Source organism: Barbatula barbatula (assembly GCF_947034865.1).
Source record: "Barbatula barbatula genome assembly, chromosome: 13".
NCBI lineage: Eukaryota > Metazoa > Chordata > Actinopteri > Cypriniformes > Nemacheilidae > Barbatula > Barbatula barbatula.
The window spans coordinates 16,794,029-16,812,847 of NC_136776.1; the positions used below are offsets into that span (position 1 = coordinate 16,794,029).

Consider the following 18,819-nt stretch of genomic DNA (forward strand, 5'->3'; position numbering starts at 1 on the left):
TGCCGAACACCTGCGGCAACCACCGTGTCCGTCCCCGTCCTCGATGAGTGTACTGCACCCAAGAGATCAGCGGGCAATGCCACGCTGAGGAAATTGCTCTTTTAGAAAAATACCTCTGGAACTGCCAGGACGCCCAGGGGAATCTCCGCTGCACCGCGTCGTAGAATTCGGCAATTCGAAGAATGTCATCAGATGCGAAGGCTCCGAAGAACAAAAGGTGAATGAATGAGCGCCGGCTCCCCTTTTATACCCGGATATCCGGGGGCGGAGCCCGGCATGCAAATTTCATTCGCCAATTTCATTGGCCTTTTCAAAATAGTCAGAAGATGATAGGTTCTCAGGGGCGAACCCCATCTGTCGGTTCGACACAACGTCGAGAGACCGACAGAAAGGGAACATCACCTTCATTACCAATGAACTACCAATAAAGTTACTTTATTTTCCGCATGTAAAGGAGGAACGGAATAAAGCATCTTAACATTTAAACAGTCAAAAGGCCCTTTCTCCTTTTTTTCCTGCTCACTCTTTCTCCGTCCTCCTGACACGCACGATTGCTTTCAGTGCAGAGAAGGACAAGTTCTGAAAGTCTGTTATTGCTTGCTATATGAGGTGATTTTGGATATATGACTTTATTATTATTTTTTGTATCATGCAGCATAAAGTTCAGTCTTAGAGCGTGTTAATTCCCAAACGGGGAAAATGGTATACACATTCACGAATCACGTGTGGAACAAGCTGTTTCTCTTTGCCAGTCTCCCAGCACAGAAGACACGGAGAGATGTGATCCTGCGCTGGGTCATAGCCGGACCTCACGCTCATATGCGTCAGGGGTTCCGGTAGCAAACTCTAAAAATATCCCATTTCTTTACACCATAAATATGATATTGGTAATATATTCAGTATATATTGGTAATACATATATAATAAAACTTTTGTCAGATTATAGAATTCATTTATCTGATTCAAACGTCTCAGAGAGTTTCTCAACACGAGGCCTCCACAGTCATTGGGCTTTTGCTCGGCAAGTAACAGAATCATGTTGTTTAAAGAAACGTACAGGCAAATAAACATTATAATAAAATAATGATAGTATTATTAAAGTTTTCAATATAGTTAGTATTTGTGTGTTAATAAAAAAGGAGAATGTTACTGAATGATAAACCAAACTCACTGCAACAGATTGAATGTGAATCTTTATTCCGAAGTGAGAATTTTATAAAGATTATTTGAAACCATGAAACTTTATGGTAAGCATATAGATTTCAGCAACATAAATGCATTCATGTGTTCTTGTCTCTGTGTCTCTGTCTCATGTGTCTGTCCATCTTCATGCTTTGGTGCATCAGAAATCTTCAGGTCTAAATACAAAATGTAATGAAACAGAAAATACATCATTACAGGTTGGTTGGTATAAATGTTTCACTTCTACATTTCTCTTAAATTCATTGTAAATTTGCATTGTTGCATTACCTCAGTCTTAGCCCAAGTCTATCCAAATATATTTTTTGAATCACCTTAAGTAAAGGATAAAAACACTATTATTGTGGGTACTGTGGGTACATTTATTATGGTAAAACATCACTTAAATAAAATGCAGAATTGTTCTTTGATAAAAACACATTCAGATGTCCAGTGTGACTACAGCACTGTCATTAATGTGTGAAGTGAAAACAGACTAACACGTACTCACATTTCTTTTTAATAGTTATCTTCCCATCAGAGCATGTCCCCATCACATAATCTAATCTCAGGACACCTCCAGCATTCCATCCCTCTTTACAATAAAGTTGAATCTCTTCATCACTGTGCCTTATGTAGTTATCTTGGACAGGTTGTAGGTTGTACTCCATATAAATCATAGGTGTTAGTTTGCAAGGATCTATGAGACAGACAAACTGATTTAAAGACATCAGAATAAACTTCATAACAGGATTGACAATAATATGGTATTAGATGACTTACTCAGACATTCTGGAGGGGTGTCCCATATCCCACCCTTACAGCTGTAATGTTTTTTCTGTTCTTTCAGCACATAGTAAGTTTGGCAAGAGTATGATACCTTTGTGATGACCTCGTCGTTCTTATCCTCAATGATATAATCTCCATCTTTTATTAAAGGTGGTGGAGGACAAATGCTACCTAATGATATCACAGTATCAAATACAAAGATTAAGCAGTATACTACAGTTCATGGTAAATACAATCTTGTTTAATTTGCCTTTAGGATGATTTGTTTGCAGAATATATATATATGATAAACTAAACAATGATACAAGTTTAAAACCGAGATCTTGGAGACCCACGATTGGGTGATGGGGGGTTAAGAGGTGGTTGTGGTGGTTGGGTTAGGTCTGTGGGCGGAACCACGTGGCTCTTTTCAAAAACCATGTGACTCGCCAGGTGTCTCACCCTTCACCATCATTTGATTGTTAAAAACATTGTACATACTTATGAATACATGCAGTGCTATGCGCAAGTGTCCCAAAACTAATCAACGTCAAAAAACGCATCTGTGGGAACCTCTCGCGCCCGTAGGCCAGATTCAAGATACCCAGAGTGCGAGGACTTTATAAGAGCGAGCATCATGCTTTTATGGAAGTTAAGGCTCTTGACTATGGAGGACTAAAAATGACAGAAGGAAAAATAAATAAATAAATAAAAGTAGAAATAAATAAATAAATGCATAAATAATAGTGAAAATAAATACATTTTGGTAATATAAATGGCTATTTCTGTATTTTTGCATGTATTGATTAATTTATTTATGCATTTCTATATGTATTTATACATTTATTTCTATATTTATGTATTTATTTATTTCTACATTTTTTATTTCTACATTTTTTATTTCTACATTTATTTATTTCTGTATTTCCACATTTCTACATTTATTAATTTCTGTATTTCCACATTTCTACATTTATTTATTTCTGTATTTACACATTTCTACATTTATTTTTCCCTGCGCCTGTAAGCTAATTGAGTGGGGGGTGCCAACATCAGTCTGAAGAAGGATTGGTTAGAGCGATGTGATCGAATCTTGATTTCGCTGCCCTGTTTCGCTGGTACAAGCAAGCCTACTCGGTAATGCTGCTTGAGTATGTAGCCTGGATGGAGACTTTTGTTCAAGCGATTGCTAACGATTTAAGATCATTAGCACAGGATTGTGAGAACAATGCGTCCAATGACTATCTCCAGTTTCGTTTGTGCAGAGTAATGGAGGATTTAGTTCAGATCAGTGCTGAAATGGTTGTCGAAGTTGAGGTAGCAGTGCTAGAGAGTCTTCAAGAAATCCTCTGCAACTTCACATTCTCTCTGAGACAGAACCGCGGTCAAGCCAGCCGCAGTTCGAAAATACACGGTCAAGCCAGCCGCCGTTTGATTCATTATGCGTGCATACTTAGTAAACTACGGTAATTTCTAGAAACACCGCTTTTAAAGCTTTATTTACATGCTGTGTGTCTGTGTGTCTCCTCAATATTATATATTTTGTTTTACGTTTAGAATTTCCGTAATTGAAGAACATTTTTGTCAGAATGTTTGCATTATGCATGTTGTGAAAGCAATGTCTCCGTCTGCAACTTTTGTTTAACAGTTACTGTTACTGATATTTCCGTCAAATAAAACGGGTTAAAATTGTTTTACCTGTAGCCTACTCCTGTGAAAATCTTTTTTTAATGTGTATCCTTTAGTAGATGTGTTGTTAGTGTCTAGATGATTAGCTACAAAATGCAAATACATGATTTTAATACAGTAACATAAGTTTGTACAAGTTTAACTGTGGAATGGCTTTTGAAAGCGTATTATAGCGTTTTGAAAAAACATGCTTTCCTACTATAATGACTTATAACTAATGGTAATGGTTTACTGTAGCATTTGGGAGAAAATGTCAGTTTTCCACTTTAAATGCCTATAGAAACATGATTTCTAATAAGTTTCACAAACGGATGGTCGGTTCCTGTAGGCGGCATCTCTGTCTCAGAGAGAATGTGAAGTTGCAGAGGATTTCTTGAAGACTCTCTAGCACTGCTACCTCAACTTCGACAACCATTTCAGCACTGATCTGAACTAAATCCTCCATTACTCTGCACAAACGAAACTGGAGATAGTCATTGGACGCATTGTTCTCACAATCCTGCGCTAATGATCTTAAATCGTTAGCAATCGCTTGAACAAAAGTCTCCATCCAGGCTACATACTCAAGCAGCATTACCGAGTAGGCTTGCTTGTACCAGCGAAACAGGGCAGCGAAATCAAGATTCGATCACATCGCTCTAACCAATCCTTCTTCAGACTGATGTTGGCACCCCCCACTCAATTAGCATACAGGCGCAGGGAAAAATAAATGTAGAAATGTGTAAATACAGAAATAAATAAATGTAGAAATGTGTAAATACAGAAATAAATAAATGTAGAAATGTGGAAATACAGAAATTAATAAATGTAGAAATGTGGAAATACAGAAATAAATAAATGTAGAAATAAAAAATGTAGAAATTAAAAATGTAGAAATAAATAAATACATAAATATAGAAATAAATGTATAAATACATATAGAAATGCATAAATAAATTAATCAATACATGCAAAAATACAGAAATAGCCATTTATATTACCAAAATGTATTTATTTTCACTATTATTTATGCATTTATTTATTTATTTCTACTTTTATTTATTTAGTTATTTATTTATTTTTCCTTCTGTCATTTTTAGTCCTCCATACTTGACAAAGTATGAACCGAACTACACTCTAAAAACTGCTGGGTTGTTTTTTCAACCCAAGCGCTGGGTTAAGACCGCTGGGTACGAAAACTGGTTGATTTGACCCAAATTTGGGTTGGCGACCGTAACCCAACAGTGCTGGGTTGTTCATGCGGACGTTAAAGAGAACGGCACGTTACGTAAAAAAGGTTCCGACGATTCCCTCAGTGTTGATAATACTCCGCCACCGTTTGCGGCGCTTGACAAAATATTGCGGCTTTTGGCAGAAATATGTTTGTGGAAAAAACAACTAAATAGCGATAAATGTGAAAATGCCTGAGGTGAACTTTGGGGGTTAAATCAGCCTGTATCCCGCAGTAACCAGTGGGAGGGACAAGTGAGAGGGAACTTTTAAACTTTCTTGGGACATGTAATGAAAACGCTTCACTAATATATTTTTAAATAAGCCTTTTAGTGTTCTTTTCTTGACGAAAAGAAACCCAACGCTTCGGGCTTAAGGACTACTTTTTGTTGGCGGATGTGCTGCGCAATTAGTAAACGGAGTCTGCTCAGGGAAGTGAGACGACGCGAAAACTGAAGCTGAGGCTCGTCGATGAATTTGAGGCCAGAAAAGGTAAGATGGTGTAAAATTACTTTTTCTATACTTTATAAAAAACTATTTCTATACTTTATATTTAAGATACATTTTGTTGTATTATAAGTCGTTTGTTATAATTGCGGTTATTTACGGTCAAGTTGGGCTTGCTGCCCTGAGTTTCTGTTAGCACGATAATTTCCCGCCTAGCTAGTTTTCAGTTTTCGACAATTTTTATGAAGTTATTCATTCATTACATCACAATTTATTTGTTCACAAAGAGAATACTATATTTTTGGCTGTCTTAAACGTTCAACCTGCCATGATTTACCCATTAAGATAACTTACGTAACGTTATATCATGACGTTCATTTTCCTTTTTCTTGAATATATCAGACATTCACTTCATTACCATTTATTTATTTAATATAAGTTTTTAGATGCCAGTGTTTCGATTCGAAAGTTTTAAATCTAACGTTAGCATGCTGCTGGTATACGGAGGGGCCTGATAAAAAATGCTCGTTTAAACAAAATGTCGTCTGACGGACTTAAATTAGAGGGTTTTGCATCTAATATAGATTATTATTTACATGCCACTTTATGTAATTGAGGATTAAGATGTATGTGTCTAGAATGCTAAAATGTCTTGTAACTCTTTTTTTCAGATGGATGATTTTGTACAAAGTAAGCTTAGAGAATGGAAACTTGACCAGTTAATTCCCACATTTGAAGGTAAGTGTGAATGTATAATATTTTACAGTGTTGTTTATAGCAATGCACTGCTTTTCAAGGTTAAAGTGTTATTAAAAGGGATAGTTTATCCAAAAATACTTTTTTGGTAATGTTTTGTCACACACATAACGCTCTACACGATTCAAGACCTCCTAGCATCTTCAGAACACAAATTAAGATATTTTAGATCCACATCCGAGATATTCCATACCACCTCATAGACATCATGCTAATTGTGCCCGTCAAGGTCCAGAAAAGTACTTTTATCAACATATTCTTCTCTACCCTGTCAGGCTAAGACGTGCGTCCATGAGAGCACTACAACACATTCGCATCCTCTCGGTGACGTACTTCGTGTCGAATTCGTCTATCCGAGCTTATCCGCGATTGAGAACAGTGTTCACAGGATTTTGACAGACTTTTGGCGTATTTGTTGTGACATTAAGTAAATGCATTGTATGGGTAACGCAGGAGTATCCTCAAGAAGCTGTGTGGACGCGTTTGACATCATCATAAAGCAAGAGCGACACAGAGAGCAGTGTGCTCAGTATTGCGATGTCATGCACCAATCGATTTGCAAAGCAACGCATTAAGTTCAACGCTCCCTGTCATTGCCATAGGCACCAAATCACATATTGCAAAAATGAAAGACAACCATGGGACACTCATCGGATCTGAACAGTTGCTATAGTTTGGACAATATATAATTTAAATTCAATTTTAATCGGATATGCACAAAAATCGGAGTTGAAGTTACAGTCTGTGGCGTAGCCATTTGTTTTTACATGATTGTAATTTCCTCAGTTTGGTCTGTTTCAATGTATCTACTTTCATTTAGCAGATGACAGACTTACTAACAATAGAGCATGTAATTGCCGCATCAGAATATAACATGTTCTGGATGTAACTTCTTTTACAGCTGAGAAGATTGACCAAGAAACCCTCTACCTTTTGGACGACTCCACGCTGACCTCGCTTATCCCTGTTATTGGACTTCGAAAAATAATATCTGGCCAGCAAGTCAGGTTGAACAATACATGAAAGAGACAGCCATCCATCGGGCCAAATGGACTCTTCATTTACTGTCCAACTTACAAACTATGTCAGCAGGTAATTATATTTTGCCCTTTGTAAAAAATGTAACCCTTGGTGTCAAATGTTAAGGATGCTAGCACTTTAAGTGTTTACATGAACTCGTTTAATTTTAATTGCAGACCATCAGAGTGACATTGCCTTAATTGTCCTACCTGTAGTCCTTCCAACTTCAGTTTATAAGATCGGAAGGAAAATGTTCAAACCAACCTTTATTGAAACCAGGAGGGCATTCATAGACATACAACCGGTAAGTAAACAGCCATTGCTAAAAGCACATCAAGGTGTCACAAGACATTGTGCTCTCCATATGTATTAGCACTCTGTCAAAATGTGAGCTTCAGCTGTGTATAAATCTAGTAAAAAATGCAATCAAGCATTTAAGCAATTTTTTGCCTTCACATTTCCCAAGAAATCTTAAATTAATTTGAGCCCAAATCAACTATGTGAAAATAGTAATATCGGGGTTCTTCCAAAAAGGATTTTAGCAAGTTTTTTATTTATTCCCTTCAGATTATTTGAGCTCTGTTCTCACATCATTTATTTTTCAGATTGGTACCAACATGGCTGAATACCTGAGATCAAAAGGCACAGTCGAATTTCCCTATGTTCTCATGCTGGGAGACAACGAGTGCTTTCAGGCTTTTGTTATAGTAAATGGAGAAGCACTTGAGCAAAAAACATTGCTGGCAGCAGTAGATGTTTGCTTTAAAGCTTTCTACGTCTTGGATATCAATTACCCCAAGCAATGCTCCCCCGTCTGGCAGTTTCTACAGACTGTGGTGTTTGGACTTCTTGGAGATGAAACTCCATCAATAAGAATTCTACGTGCTTTTATTTCTGCTGCTAAACAGTAGTTGTTGTCAGTGAGAACAGCTTTGCCAGTTCAATTTATAATGATTTAAGTTCTTAAATCATTAAGTTCTTGACCCTTTCTCTCTAAGGAAGAGCAGAATGTGTGCAGTTTGTTATTTTGGCTGAGTTTTAACTGATTCTGACATTATGCAGAAGTGCATAGAGTATTAAACAATTAAACATGTTGTGATAGTTTTAATGCCAATGTTTTTACAATTTATTTTTCTGTGACAATTTCTCTCTTAGGAAAACAGAATATATGCAGTTTGTTGCTTTGGTTGAATGTTTATTGATTCTGACATGCTGATGTTTATAAAGTGTAAAAGAAGTTAAAATGTCACTGATTTTTTACTCTACAATTGATTTTATTGTGACAATTTCTCTAGTAGGAGTTTATCCAGTTTATTTTTACACAATGTTAACTGATGCTGACATTGCGTAAAAATAAACTGGATAAACTCCTACTAGAGAAATTGTACACTACAATTAATACATTTTTATTGTGACCATTTCTTAGGGAAAAAGAATTCATGCAGTTTTTTATCGCTGAATGTAAAATAAACGAGTTTTTTCCCTACTTGATTTGCCATGCGCTTCTCTCAGACCCCAACACACAAACACAACATTTACTTTTCACAAATAGACTATTAATATTCAAATTAAAATATTTTTTAAATTAAAATACCTAGTTGTATTTTTTAACCCATTTTGGGTTGAGGTTAACCCAGCAGTTATGTTTATTTTTAACCCAATTTTGGGTAAAAAATATAACCCAACATGCTGGGTCAAAGCCATAACCCAACCCTGCTGGGTTAAAACAACCCAGCGTTGGCTCGGTCCATATTGGACCCAGCGCTGGGTTACCAAAATAACCCAAGTTGGGTTATTTTTAACCCAGCATTTTTTAGAGTGTACAAAGCTGTTTGCAAGACGAGTTTTGTTTGCTTTCATGAGCAGAGCAGAAGTGCAGAGCTCTGTGTGCTTTCGAAATGTTCTCGCGGTACCCAGTAGTTAGACATTTGCCGATCAGTCTGCAGCATTTCAAGAAGTCGAACGAACCTGCAGTATTTTGTGAGTATCCGTACTATAGCAACATGCACGTTTAAAAATGTTTATATGTTAGATATTATGAAGTTGAATTGAATGGAGGCCTAATGTAAACCTATAAATTGTTTATAAGTAATTCATGCATCGATGAATTTGTTTCACTGTTTTTGAGTTGTCTGTGGACATCTTATCTGATCGAATGAAGAGAACAATTGATCCCCACAGGTGGTTGCACCTTTCGGGTGTTGTGCAGGGCAAATAGGGCTCCCTTCTGTTATAAATCTTTAAAATCATTGAATTACTTTAGATCTAAAATAACATAATTTGAATGTCAAGTTCTTCAATATATTTATTCAGAATAAAAAGGTAATGCAGCTCACAGGGCCATAAATCCATGAAAGGTAAAGCATCGAAATGCGGTTTAGAATAGTACACCCAGATTGTCCCTTCACACGTCCCGTAGTTCTGTTGTTTTAGCTTTGTTTATTGAGTAACTTTTTTGGGTAAATCGCATGAAATAAGGTCTGTGGTTAAAAAAACTATTTAACGTTTTATTCCATGACATAAAACACACAGTTTTTTTAAAGCCTGATTGTGTCTTTAAAATGGTGGTTACTATCAAGTTTGTAAAGGTGTCTACTTACTTTGGCGGGGACGTTACACGTCATCGCGCATATAAAGCTCACAAATAATGCAACATGGACACAAATCTCTTAAAACGTAGATGCGGATTCATTCACAGATGATAACTTTCCAGGGAACATATTTTTTATAGTTCGAAAGCGTTTTCGGAGGCTTGGCGGTGGTGATGTCGAGCAACCTTAAAAGAAAACTTCACCTCAAAATAAAAATGTTGTAATTTTTTACTCAACCACATGATCTTGTGATTTTTCAAGTCCATCCGCTCATAGTGGCTCAATTGTATTTTTTTAAGTGACGAGAATGCTTTTTGTGTGAAAAACGAAACAAACTAACAAGTTTATTCAACATATTCTCCTGTGTGTTTTCAGTCTATGGTGCGTGTTCACCAGAGCACTTCGACACATGCGCATTCGGTAAATATTCTTGTCCGATTTCTTTGTTCCAGATTGGCATTGCTTACTACCTGAAGAGGTCATAAATGCCAGCTCACCTTCACATGTGGGTGCTTTGTCCCAAGCTGAATTGCGGCAAAAAACTTTGTCATTCCCGTTTATTCTGAATTTTATGTGACATTTGTAGGTCACATGGGATCCAGATGAATACCGTTCTTGAGGTTTAGAGATGATGACCGCGTTTTCAACTCTTGTAGGACTGTGACAACCCTCCTCATCCACTAGAAAAGGGAAAAATCACACCTTTATTTACTTTACATTTAAATGTTATTTATCCGACATGACTTCCAAATGTGGTACATTTGCATTTTGCCAAACATAAAGCTATACTATATATATCTATACTTTGTTAATACTTTTATTACTGTAGTTTTATAGGTAACAGGCTCACCATAACAGGTTATTGGTTCCCATGTTCCTTTGTCGCATTTAATAGATTTTTTTAATGATTTGTATCCTGGATCACATACGATTTCTGCAGATTGTTCAGCGATTGTTACTTTTAGATGTCCATGTAGAACAATTGGCAAAACACCACATTTGTCCTCCTCTGTAAACCCAACATACACATTTTGGTACCATAAATTGGAATTGAAAAGCGACATTGTTTATTGTTAGTTCATGTTAGCAAACGCATTTACTCATGTTAACAAATTCAGCCTTGTTGTATAGAGGTATCCATTCAGAAATCGCTTTCTAAAACAGTGTTGTTGTATTGGCTATACAATGTAGAGCCCAATACATTTTGTGCCAAAATGTGTACAACAGTACAAATAAAAACTGAATGAACGTTTCGCAAAAATGTTGTTTTATGTCCAGATTTCTGGTTTCCTCTACTGGTTTAATTTTGTCCGTCTCTTTTTTTATATGGCAGCAAAAAATGCATGAATAAATGTATTTAGTTAAACAATAGGTGTAAATTAAGCAAATCCATACAGCTCTTTCTAAATTTCACAACTGTTTGAAAGACATACCGGTTTATATTCTTACATATTCGTCTCATTTCTCATGAATATATTATAATCGTCCCATTTAATGAAACATTTTATTACCTGCAGCATTTGAGGATCCAAGTGTATTTAAACCTAAAATCAAACTGACGATTATTGGATATATTTCCATCCTCCAGCGCTGTGATCTGTCCTGTGGTTAAACAAGAAACTGATTGAAGAATGTTCAGTCGGGCAAATATTCGACGAGCAGTATCTTCAGAGAAAAGCAAACGTGTGTCTAATGGAATTAAATCACATGGGTGTTAAGTTGTTGCTAAACATGGAGACAATACATGCAGCACAATGCTCCTCTTATACAGGAATAAAAACTATTACCTCATACTGAACTTTCTTACCAGCGTTGTCCCTCCCCATATTGTCCTTCCACCTACATCAGACATCCTTTAGTTACCACATGCTCAATACTCTCTCTTTTTGTGATGTGTCTATTTATAGTCCCTTTCACACGTACAGTCTTTACTGGTAAATTGCAAGAAAATTGCAGTTAACAGATCACTGTACTTTACTTTGGGGTAAATCAGTACTTCCAGTAATAGAAGTAGTAACATTACCGGCAAATTCCAGTAGGTGACGATGTGTGAACGTAGAATGAAGATTACCGTCAAGGGCACATACAACAAATGACGAGCGGACTGCTTTGGCCCATGGTTTCTATGGCGTGTATTGTATGTATGAACATTACTGTTTCTGCTTGCAGTTTTCTTTTTATTGCGTCTCTGCACTTGTCCAGATATACAGTTCAGGTCAGTTTTCAAGTTTTCTATCTCCCCGTTGTACCTCAAAATTGGGATGTGTAGAGAAATAAGTACAATTACTAGAGAAAAGTACTGACACCGCGCAAAAGCTGTAATACTTCCTTCGATTTTAATAAGGCTGCTTGTGCATCGTCACAGTCATCCCCATTCATGCAGATTCAAGAGACAAACCATAAAAGGTATCCAACTTCAGAAACAGAAGCCGACCGAGCAGTTCTCTCATCTCACATTAGTTCTCCCCCTTCAGAGGGCAATGTATCCCGTTTGGAACGCACCGACTTTCTACTCCGCACGCGAGCAGCCCGGTGGAGTGTGCTTGGGATAAGAGCAAGTGTTTGACCCAAACATCAACAACACGTCCGTTCACAGCAAAATCACCAGTGTTAAAAATGGTCAAATCAACTCTCACAGTGTATATATACGATTTTGCAGCATTTCCTTCACGCAAGAAACACGAAGAAAGTCTAAAATGGTCATTTATGTGTATTTGAGGTCTGGGACATTTGGGAATGGACAGAGGGCTCGCCTGCACTTAATAGCCTGTGCACACAATAGCATTTCATCTTTTATAAATTAGATTTTGGCCAAATGTATTTTACAACAGGAACACAGCACCCATATAACCTCTAGATTAAAACGGTGATGTCGGCGCTCGAAATTCTGACGGACAAAAAGCACATTTGCACACATTCGCTGGTCACAAACCCTGTAACATTTACTGGATTTGAGTTCGACACAAAGCCACCGAGTGTCATCTCCTTGGTAAAATATAACTAAGAAATACATTTTTAATTTATGATTGATCGTATACTTCATCTATGAATCAATCTTATTATATGGTTGCATGGTTAATTGATATTCAAGCTGTAAAAACTTGGATTTGGAAGGGGGCTGAAACCTTTTTAATATGTAATCAAAACTTGTAATATGTACAATTTCACAATGTGATGGGTTTTCCCAGATGGCATTACCTTTTCAGAATAATACTTTAAAAATATGTTGACCACCTTCTTCTAGCTTTACATTATACAATTACGCTTTTTTTCATGTATTAACCTTTCAACCAGTGGTCCCCAAACTTTTTTCTGCAGGGGCCACATAATTCTCCCTGTCCTTAATGGGGGGCCGGGTTGGTTTGTAACAGAAAATGACATGTGCCGGAGGTACTACTTGAATTATTGTGGAGATTTAATTATGATTTAAAATGTATTTATTATGCCTCCTAATGGTAGAATAGTTTATTTTGTTATGCACCATAAATGATTACTTTTCAAGAGATATAGCCTATTTACAGAGCAATGTTATTACTATCATAATGAATTATTTTCATATCGAGTGCTACTCAAATTCAAAACATTTACTTATGCATATGAATTAACCTTTCTCTTTCCCAAGCGCTTGGCCTTGTTGTCGTCTCTTTAAAATTTTCTGCTGGTTCGCGCGTCAGCTGTTCTATCGCAATGGTACGTTATGTTGAGCATACCATTCCGGTGGTATGTGAATTTAACAAACAATTACGCTATGTTAGGAACTTAGCGAAATTTGAGTCTGAAAGCCAATATTTATTATCAAATATAGACATGATATAAGCGAAACTGTATATTTGAAAAAAAAAATGTCTCAGATTGTTCACACTAAACGGGGTAAATGGCGCTATTCGCGTGTAGTTGGACGCTTGAACATTTTGAGTTTACTGAAATCCGCTTCATTACAGACGCGAATGGAAGGGGCTTCTGCCGCTCACTCACGGCCCTACTAGAGCAAGCTCCTGATTGGTTAACGCGGTGTGAATTTTCGCCAAAGTCCAGAATTATCAACTCGCACGAATTGAGCGTTTGCGTGATTCGTGTGAGTTGAAAATCTGAACTTTGGCGAAAATTCTTGCCGCGTCTTTGCATTGACTTAACATGAAAATCACTTGCGCTTAACGCTTCATTCGCGTTTGGTGTGAACACACTATAAGGCGTTGTTCAGAGGGCCGGTCAAAACCTGTGGCTGGCCCGCGGACCGTAGTTTGGGGACCCCTGCTTTAAACCATGATCTAAAACGGTTGCTTTGATGCGTACAGTATAGAGAGAGCTTCTAGCTACAGCGGTCCCGTCTGGTGTATACACCGTATACACGGACTAAAGGCTGAATCAGCTGAAATGTGTCAGACAGTATTACGTTCTCCTTTGTGCTTGACAAAAACTCCATCACACACCATCATAGCTTACAACACTGTATTTAATATCATGTTTTGCTCAAAGATCTTGATGTTTCTCTCATACAGTATCTGATCATATCTGGGTCACTTTCAGAGTTAAATCGATTGTAAGGCAGCGATGAAAATTAGTCTTTTTAGCTCTAAAGCTCATGTGTGTACATAAAAGAGAGGAAAGTAGCTGAATGATAAAGAATGTATTTCTTAAAAAATAATTAACTGTGAATTTAAGAAAGATTATACAAATCATAAAACTATAAGATAAGCTTGTTCACTAAAGCAACAGTGGTTATAAATGCGTTTGTGTGCTCTTGTCGCTGTGTCTGTCCATCTTCATGGTTTGGTTACATCAGAAATCTGCAGGCCTTAACACATAACATTATGAAACTGTGAATACATCTTATAACTCACTGAACATTAGAATTAGATATTCACTTTGTTTTTATTGAGCAATTATTGCCTTTAAATAAAAATGTTGTCTTGTTGTGTCGAGACTAACAGAATGGGGTTTGACTTGAGAACCTATCATCTCCGATTATACTTTGGATGAAATTAAGTATTCTATATAAAATGTGATCAAAGAAATCAAATCTTTGATAACCCTGTCATATTTTCTTTTTATTGATTTCAGATTTTCTGGGCATAAAATAAAAGAACAATATTCAACAACGTTCTCTCAGATTCATTGTGAACTTTCATGCATTACCTCAGTGTGCTTCAGTTTATTTTGTTTAATATCTTTGGTCACCTAAAGAAAAGAAAAAAGATTGTGGCTATATACAGTATAATAAAATGACATGTGATCACATGAGTAAACTATTAACTGCTTCTTCTCCTGATGGAAACTCATGTGAGGAGAAGAGTTTAATGGTCTCTGAATGATCTGTCGCTTTTTCAAACCTTCCTCTTACAGGACATGCATAAGATAACATAACATTTATAACACATTCAGCTGTGCACCGTGACTAAACCAACACTGTGATAAATATAAAGAGACTAACATGTACTCACATTTATTATCAATTGTCATCTTCCCATCAGAGCACGACACCTTAACTGTGTATTTTCTTCTCGAACCTCCAACCATCCATCCATACTTACAATCACGTGTAAAGCTTTCTCTGTGTCTTACATATTTATCTTGCTGAAGTTCTATATTGTACTCCTTATAAATCTCAGGTGTAAATTCGCAAGGCTCTGCGAGAGACAAAATAGAACGGATGAAAGGTGCTGTGAGCGATTTCTGTTAAAAACTTAAATGAACAAACAAACAAACACTTTTGTGAGTGTTTGCTAGATGTCTATAAGATGGACGTGTATACTTTCATATCATCTTTACTTGTTTGTTCATTTGCATTATTATTTTGCATGGCCCGTGTAATCTGTCCAGAAGTACTGTATGTGTTTAGGAGTGTAATGGAATTCGACTACTTTGGTAATGGATGACTTACTCAGACATTTTGGAGGCGTCTCCCATTTCCCATCCCGACACATGTGAAATCTCTGTGGTTTGTCAGGCACATAGTAAGATTGGCAAGAGTATGATACCTTTGTGATGATTTCATCAGTCTTACTCTCAATGTTATAATCTCCATCTTCAATTAAAGGTGGTGGAGGACAAATGCTGCCTGAACAAATCACAAACGCATGTATGTCTGGTTTGAACAGTTTTCTACAGTTCATCAATAAAATACTGATGAACTTACCTTTTTAATAGCTTCATTTTAATATTTTGCTTTTAATTGAAATGTTAATGAGATTTCCGACTTATTGTTATAAATCTTTTGTAAATGTGACTCACTTGTGCAGTCAATCGTTCCAATCCATTTTTCATTTTTACACATCAAAGTTCCTCCTGGTATTTTGTCATATGGTTTATTGCACCTGTATGTCAAATTATCAAAGTTGTTGTATAGATTTTTCTCATCTAACAGAGTTACAAACCGCAAGTTCACTGTCGGTTTGGCACACTGAGCTTTTTCTGAAATAAAATGTTCCTGTATTAAATAAATAACAATGCCTGCATATACTGGATAATATGTCATGTATATGTAGACATGTATCTACATGTAATGTGCATATATTATATTCAAATTACAGGATTTATAGAACTTGACTCACTAATGCATTCTGGGTAAATCCAAGTGTGCACGTCACATTTGGCGATGGTCTCTCCCATAGATTCATAGCCATCCTCACACTCATAGCGTACTGTGTCTCCATGTGAATATTGGGTTTCATCAATAAGTTTGGATTTGTTTACAGTCAGAAGAGGCTTTGAACAAAAAGCTGCCAGTAAACGGGGAAAAAACAAGATAAAACCCAGAGTGCTTGAACCCAGTGAAACCAAGTTTTGTACAATAGGAACATTTTGTTTATTGTATTGTATTAAGACGGGAAACAAAACTACAAATCAGAAAAGGTCACATAAAAACATAGTGTTAAGCATTTGAAAGTTCAATAAACCTTTTCCTTCACATTGTGGATATGGATTATCCCAGTTTCCATCTGACTGGCATGCAATTGCTCGTTGGCCGTTCATCTTCATGTTATCATCAGTACATTTGAAAACCAAGACATGTCCAGATTTATAAGGTGGATTGACTCCTGGATGTCCCATTAAAATGTGAACTTTATTGAGATCTTGCTCCTGACAGGTGACTTCTACAAGAAATGATATAAGAATGTACAAGAATATAAAAGGTCTCCTTTGGAGAAAAACAGGCATTTTCAATACTCAGTTTACTCCGAGGCCACAGTTTGGTATGATTTTGGCACAGAACACAAACAGCCCTACCTTCAGTGTTTGTTGTGATTTCCTTCCATGTCAAAAGAAGAATAAAGAGAAATATCTTGCAGGATTTCATGTTAAGCTGTAAGCAGAACATCATAAGCAGTCCTTGGATTAATACTTTTTACACAGAAGATTTACATGTTTGAAGAATGTATAAAACACGAGGAATGATGTTTTTTAAATAATGATAGTAAAATAAAATAGTACAAATAAACTGTGCCAACAGTTCCTGCATAAATTAGACATTAAATGTGTTTTAACATGTGAGCCGTTGGTGTTTGTTGCAAGAAAGTCTATAGCTGGATAAACAGAGAATAAAACAATGTTGGCGCTAACATGACCGAAAGTACAATTTATTATCAAATATAAGCTATACAAATATTAAAGAATGTTTAATATTAGTTTATTTCAATATGAATTTAAATATTAACCTTTATCCAAATGTGTAAATACAGTAGTCAGTAAATATAGTATAAAACATGATGACTGTAATATATTGTGTAAATGTAGAAAATCTTTATAGCAGTTTACCTGTTTTAATGGAATGAAGTAATGTAGTCTCCTAGCAAAGATTGACAGTTGACTGGTAAAAAGTTTAATGATTTTCTGCTCAGGGTTGTGTGCTGACAAACATTGCACAATCTAAACAAATCCAAATACACAGTGTTTTTTCAGTCACAAGTCTTTATTGTAAAGTAAAACCTGCTAAAAAATGCCAGAGAACAGAAGCTGAAGAAGAGCTAAATCCCGTCTACATTGACATGGAAGTTGAACTGTATACACAGAAGTGAATAATTCAAAAGTCATGCAACCTTAACCTTGAAAAACCTTTGTAGGATACCTGTATCTTTGCTAAATACTTTCTTTTGTGTTTGTTTCTCTTCAGTTTCAGGGTGAAATAGAGACAACAAGAAACAACCAGATTCTAAATCAAATAAACTTGTGTTATTTATTTCCTCTTATTAACCTTTACAATATATCAAACAGAAAATATAACGCTGAAACTAAGCACAAAAAAACATTGACGCACCAAAACACATGACTTTACAGAATTTGTTCAGAACAGAATATACCTTTATAATAAAAATAATACATGTGTATAGGTAAAATGTCTGAAATGCAGAGAAAAATATTCAAAACACAAGCCACAAATAGTCAAATGAATGGACATATTCCTTGAATGTCACGTTACAATGCTGTGCCATACAATACTAGACCACAAAACCTTAAAACTACTTGATAATAAGAATATTTTTTTACATACGGGAATACATCCCCTTCATTACCAATGAACTAACGATAAAGTTACTTTATTTTTACCGCATGTAAAGGAGGAATGCAATAAAGCATCTTAACATTTAAACAGTCATAAAGGCCCTTTCTCCTTTTTTCCCTGCACACTCTTTCTCCGTCCTCCTGACAAGAATGACAAGTTCTGAAAATGTCATATTGCTTGCTATATGCAGTGATATTGGATATATTACTTTATTATAATTTTTTGTATCATGCTGCATAAAGTTCAGTCTTAGAACGTGCATTTACAGACAACGTGTTAATTCACATTAAAATGCCCAAACATTCAGAGAGTGACAAAAGTTTGTAAAACGGTGTACACATTCACGAATCACGTGTGGAACAAGCTGTTTCTCTTTATCGGTCTCCGTGTCACAGAAGACACGGAGAGATGCGATCCTGCGCTGGGTCATAGCCGGACCTCACGCTCATATGCGTCAGGGGTTCCGGTAGCAAACTCTAAAAATATCCCATTTCTTTACACCGTAAATTATATTTTTGGCTGTGTAGTGTGTGCCCGTCTTCTAGGCCACTGAACATATAACCAAAATGGCATGATCCCCATTGCATAACACCTCTGCGAAGATTCGACTGAGTTTTTGTGAAAAAACATGGAAAATGTAGTTAGTTTGAAGACAGCAGG

At 36.3% G+C, this 18,819-nt stretch overlaps 2 protein-coding genes and 1 long non-coding RNA gene across 7 annotated transcripts; 1 reads left to right on the top strand and 2 right to left on the bottom strand.

Annotated features, from left to right (window-relative positions):
• Window positions 1–1,175: 1,175 nt before the first annotated feature.
• Window positions 1,176–11,666, bottom strand: LOC306902861 (complement factor H-related protein 1-like). Of its 5 annotated transcripts, none has more exons than XM_079471740.1 (8): window positions 11,447–11,666; window positions 11,171–11,348; window positions 10,510–10,668; window positions 10,157–10,339; window positions 1,963–2,139; window positions 1,691–1,879; window positions 1,471–1,514; window positions 1,176–1,358 (listed from the first exon to the last, which is right to left on the bottom strand). In XM_079471740.1, the coding sequence occupies exons 2-7, from the start codon at window positions 11,238–11,240 to the stop codon at window positions 1,489–1,491; spliced, it is 804 nt and encodes a 267-aa protein (XP_079327866.1). In that variant the 5' UTR covers window positions 11,241–11,348; window positions 11,447–11,666; the 3' UTR covers window positions 1,176–1,358; window positions 1,471–1,488. The 5 variants fall into 5 exon arrangements, with proteins under 5 accessions (XP_079327866.1, XP_079327865.1, XP_079327864.1 ...); XM_079471739.1 differs by having other exon boundaries at window positions 11,171–11,261; window positions 11,447–11,665; XM_079471738.1 differs by having other exon boundaries at window positions 11,171–11,261; window positions 11,467–11,536.
• On the top strand, window positions 7,001–8,553 carry LOC306902869. The gene is made up of 3 exons (XR_013787491.1): window positions 7,001–7,140; window positions 7,245–7,372; window positions 7,674–8,553. It is a non-coding gene; the product is annotated as an uncharacterized lncRNA (long non-coding RNA).
• Window positions 11,667–14,094: 2,428 nt separating the features above from the next.
• LOC306902859 (complement factor H-related protein 1-like) lies at window positions 14,095–17,543 on the bottom strand. Its single transcript, XM_079471735.1, has 9 exons — window positions 17,415–17,543; window positions 16,887–16,962; window positions 16,556–16,753; window positions 16,211–16,378; window positions 15,891–16,070; window positions 15,541–15,717; window positions 15,101–15,286; window positions 14,796–14,837; window positions 14,095–14,454 (listed from the first exon to the last, which is right to left on the bottom strand). Exons 2-8 carry the CDS (start codon window positions 16,954–16,956, stop codon window positions 14,821–14,823), a joined length of 996 nt encoding a protein of 331 aa, XP_079327861.1. The 5' UTR covers window positions 16,957–16,962; window positions 17,415–17,543; the 3' UTR covers window positions 14,095–14,454; window positions 14,796–14,820.
• Between the last annotated feature and the right edge of the window lie 1,276 nt (window positions 17,544–18,819).

Coding starts and splice junctions, on each gene's coding strand:
- LOC306902861 (XM_079471738.1), bottom strand. CDS start 11,511: ATGTCTGATGTAGGTGGAAGGACAATATGGGGAGGGACAACGCTG. Junction 11,262..11,466: donor TATGGGGAGGGACAACGCTG/GTAAGAAAGTTC, acceptor GTTTAACCACAG/GACAGATCACAGCGCTGGAG. Junction 1,880..1,962: donor CACCCCTCCAGAATGTCTGA/GTAAGTCATCTA, acceptor TCTGTCTCATAG/ATCCTTGCAAACTAACACCT.
- LOC306902859 (XM_079471735.1), bottom strand. CDS start 16,956: ATGAAATCCTGCAAGATATTTCTCTTTATTCTTCTTTTGACATGGAAG. Junction 16,754..16,886: donor AATCACAACAAACACTGAAG/GTAGGGCTGTTT, acceptor CATTTCTTGTAG/AAGTCACCTGTCAGGAGCAA. Junction 16,071..16,210: donor GATTTACCCAGAATGCATTA/GTGAGTCAAGTT, acceptor ATTTTATTTCAG/AAAAAGCTCAGTGTGCCAAA.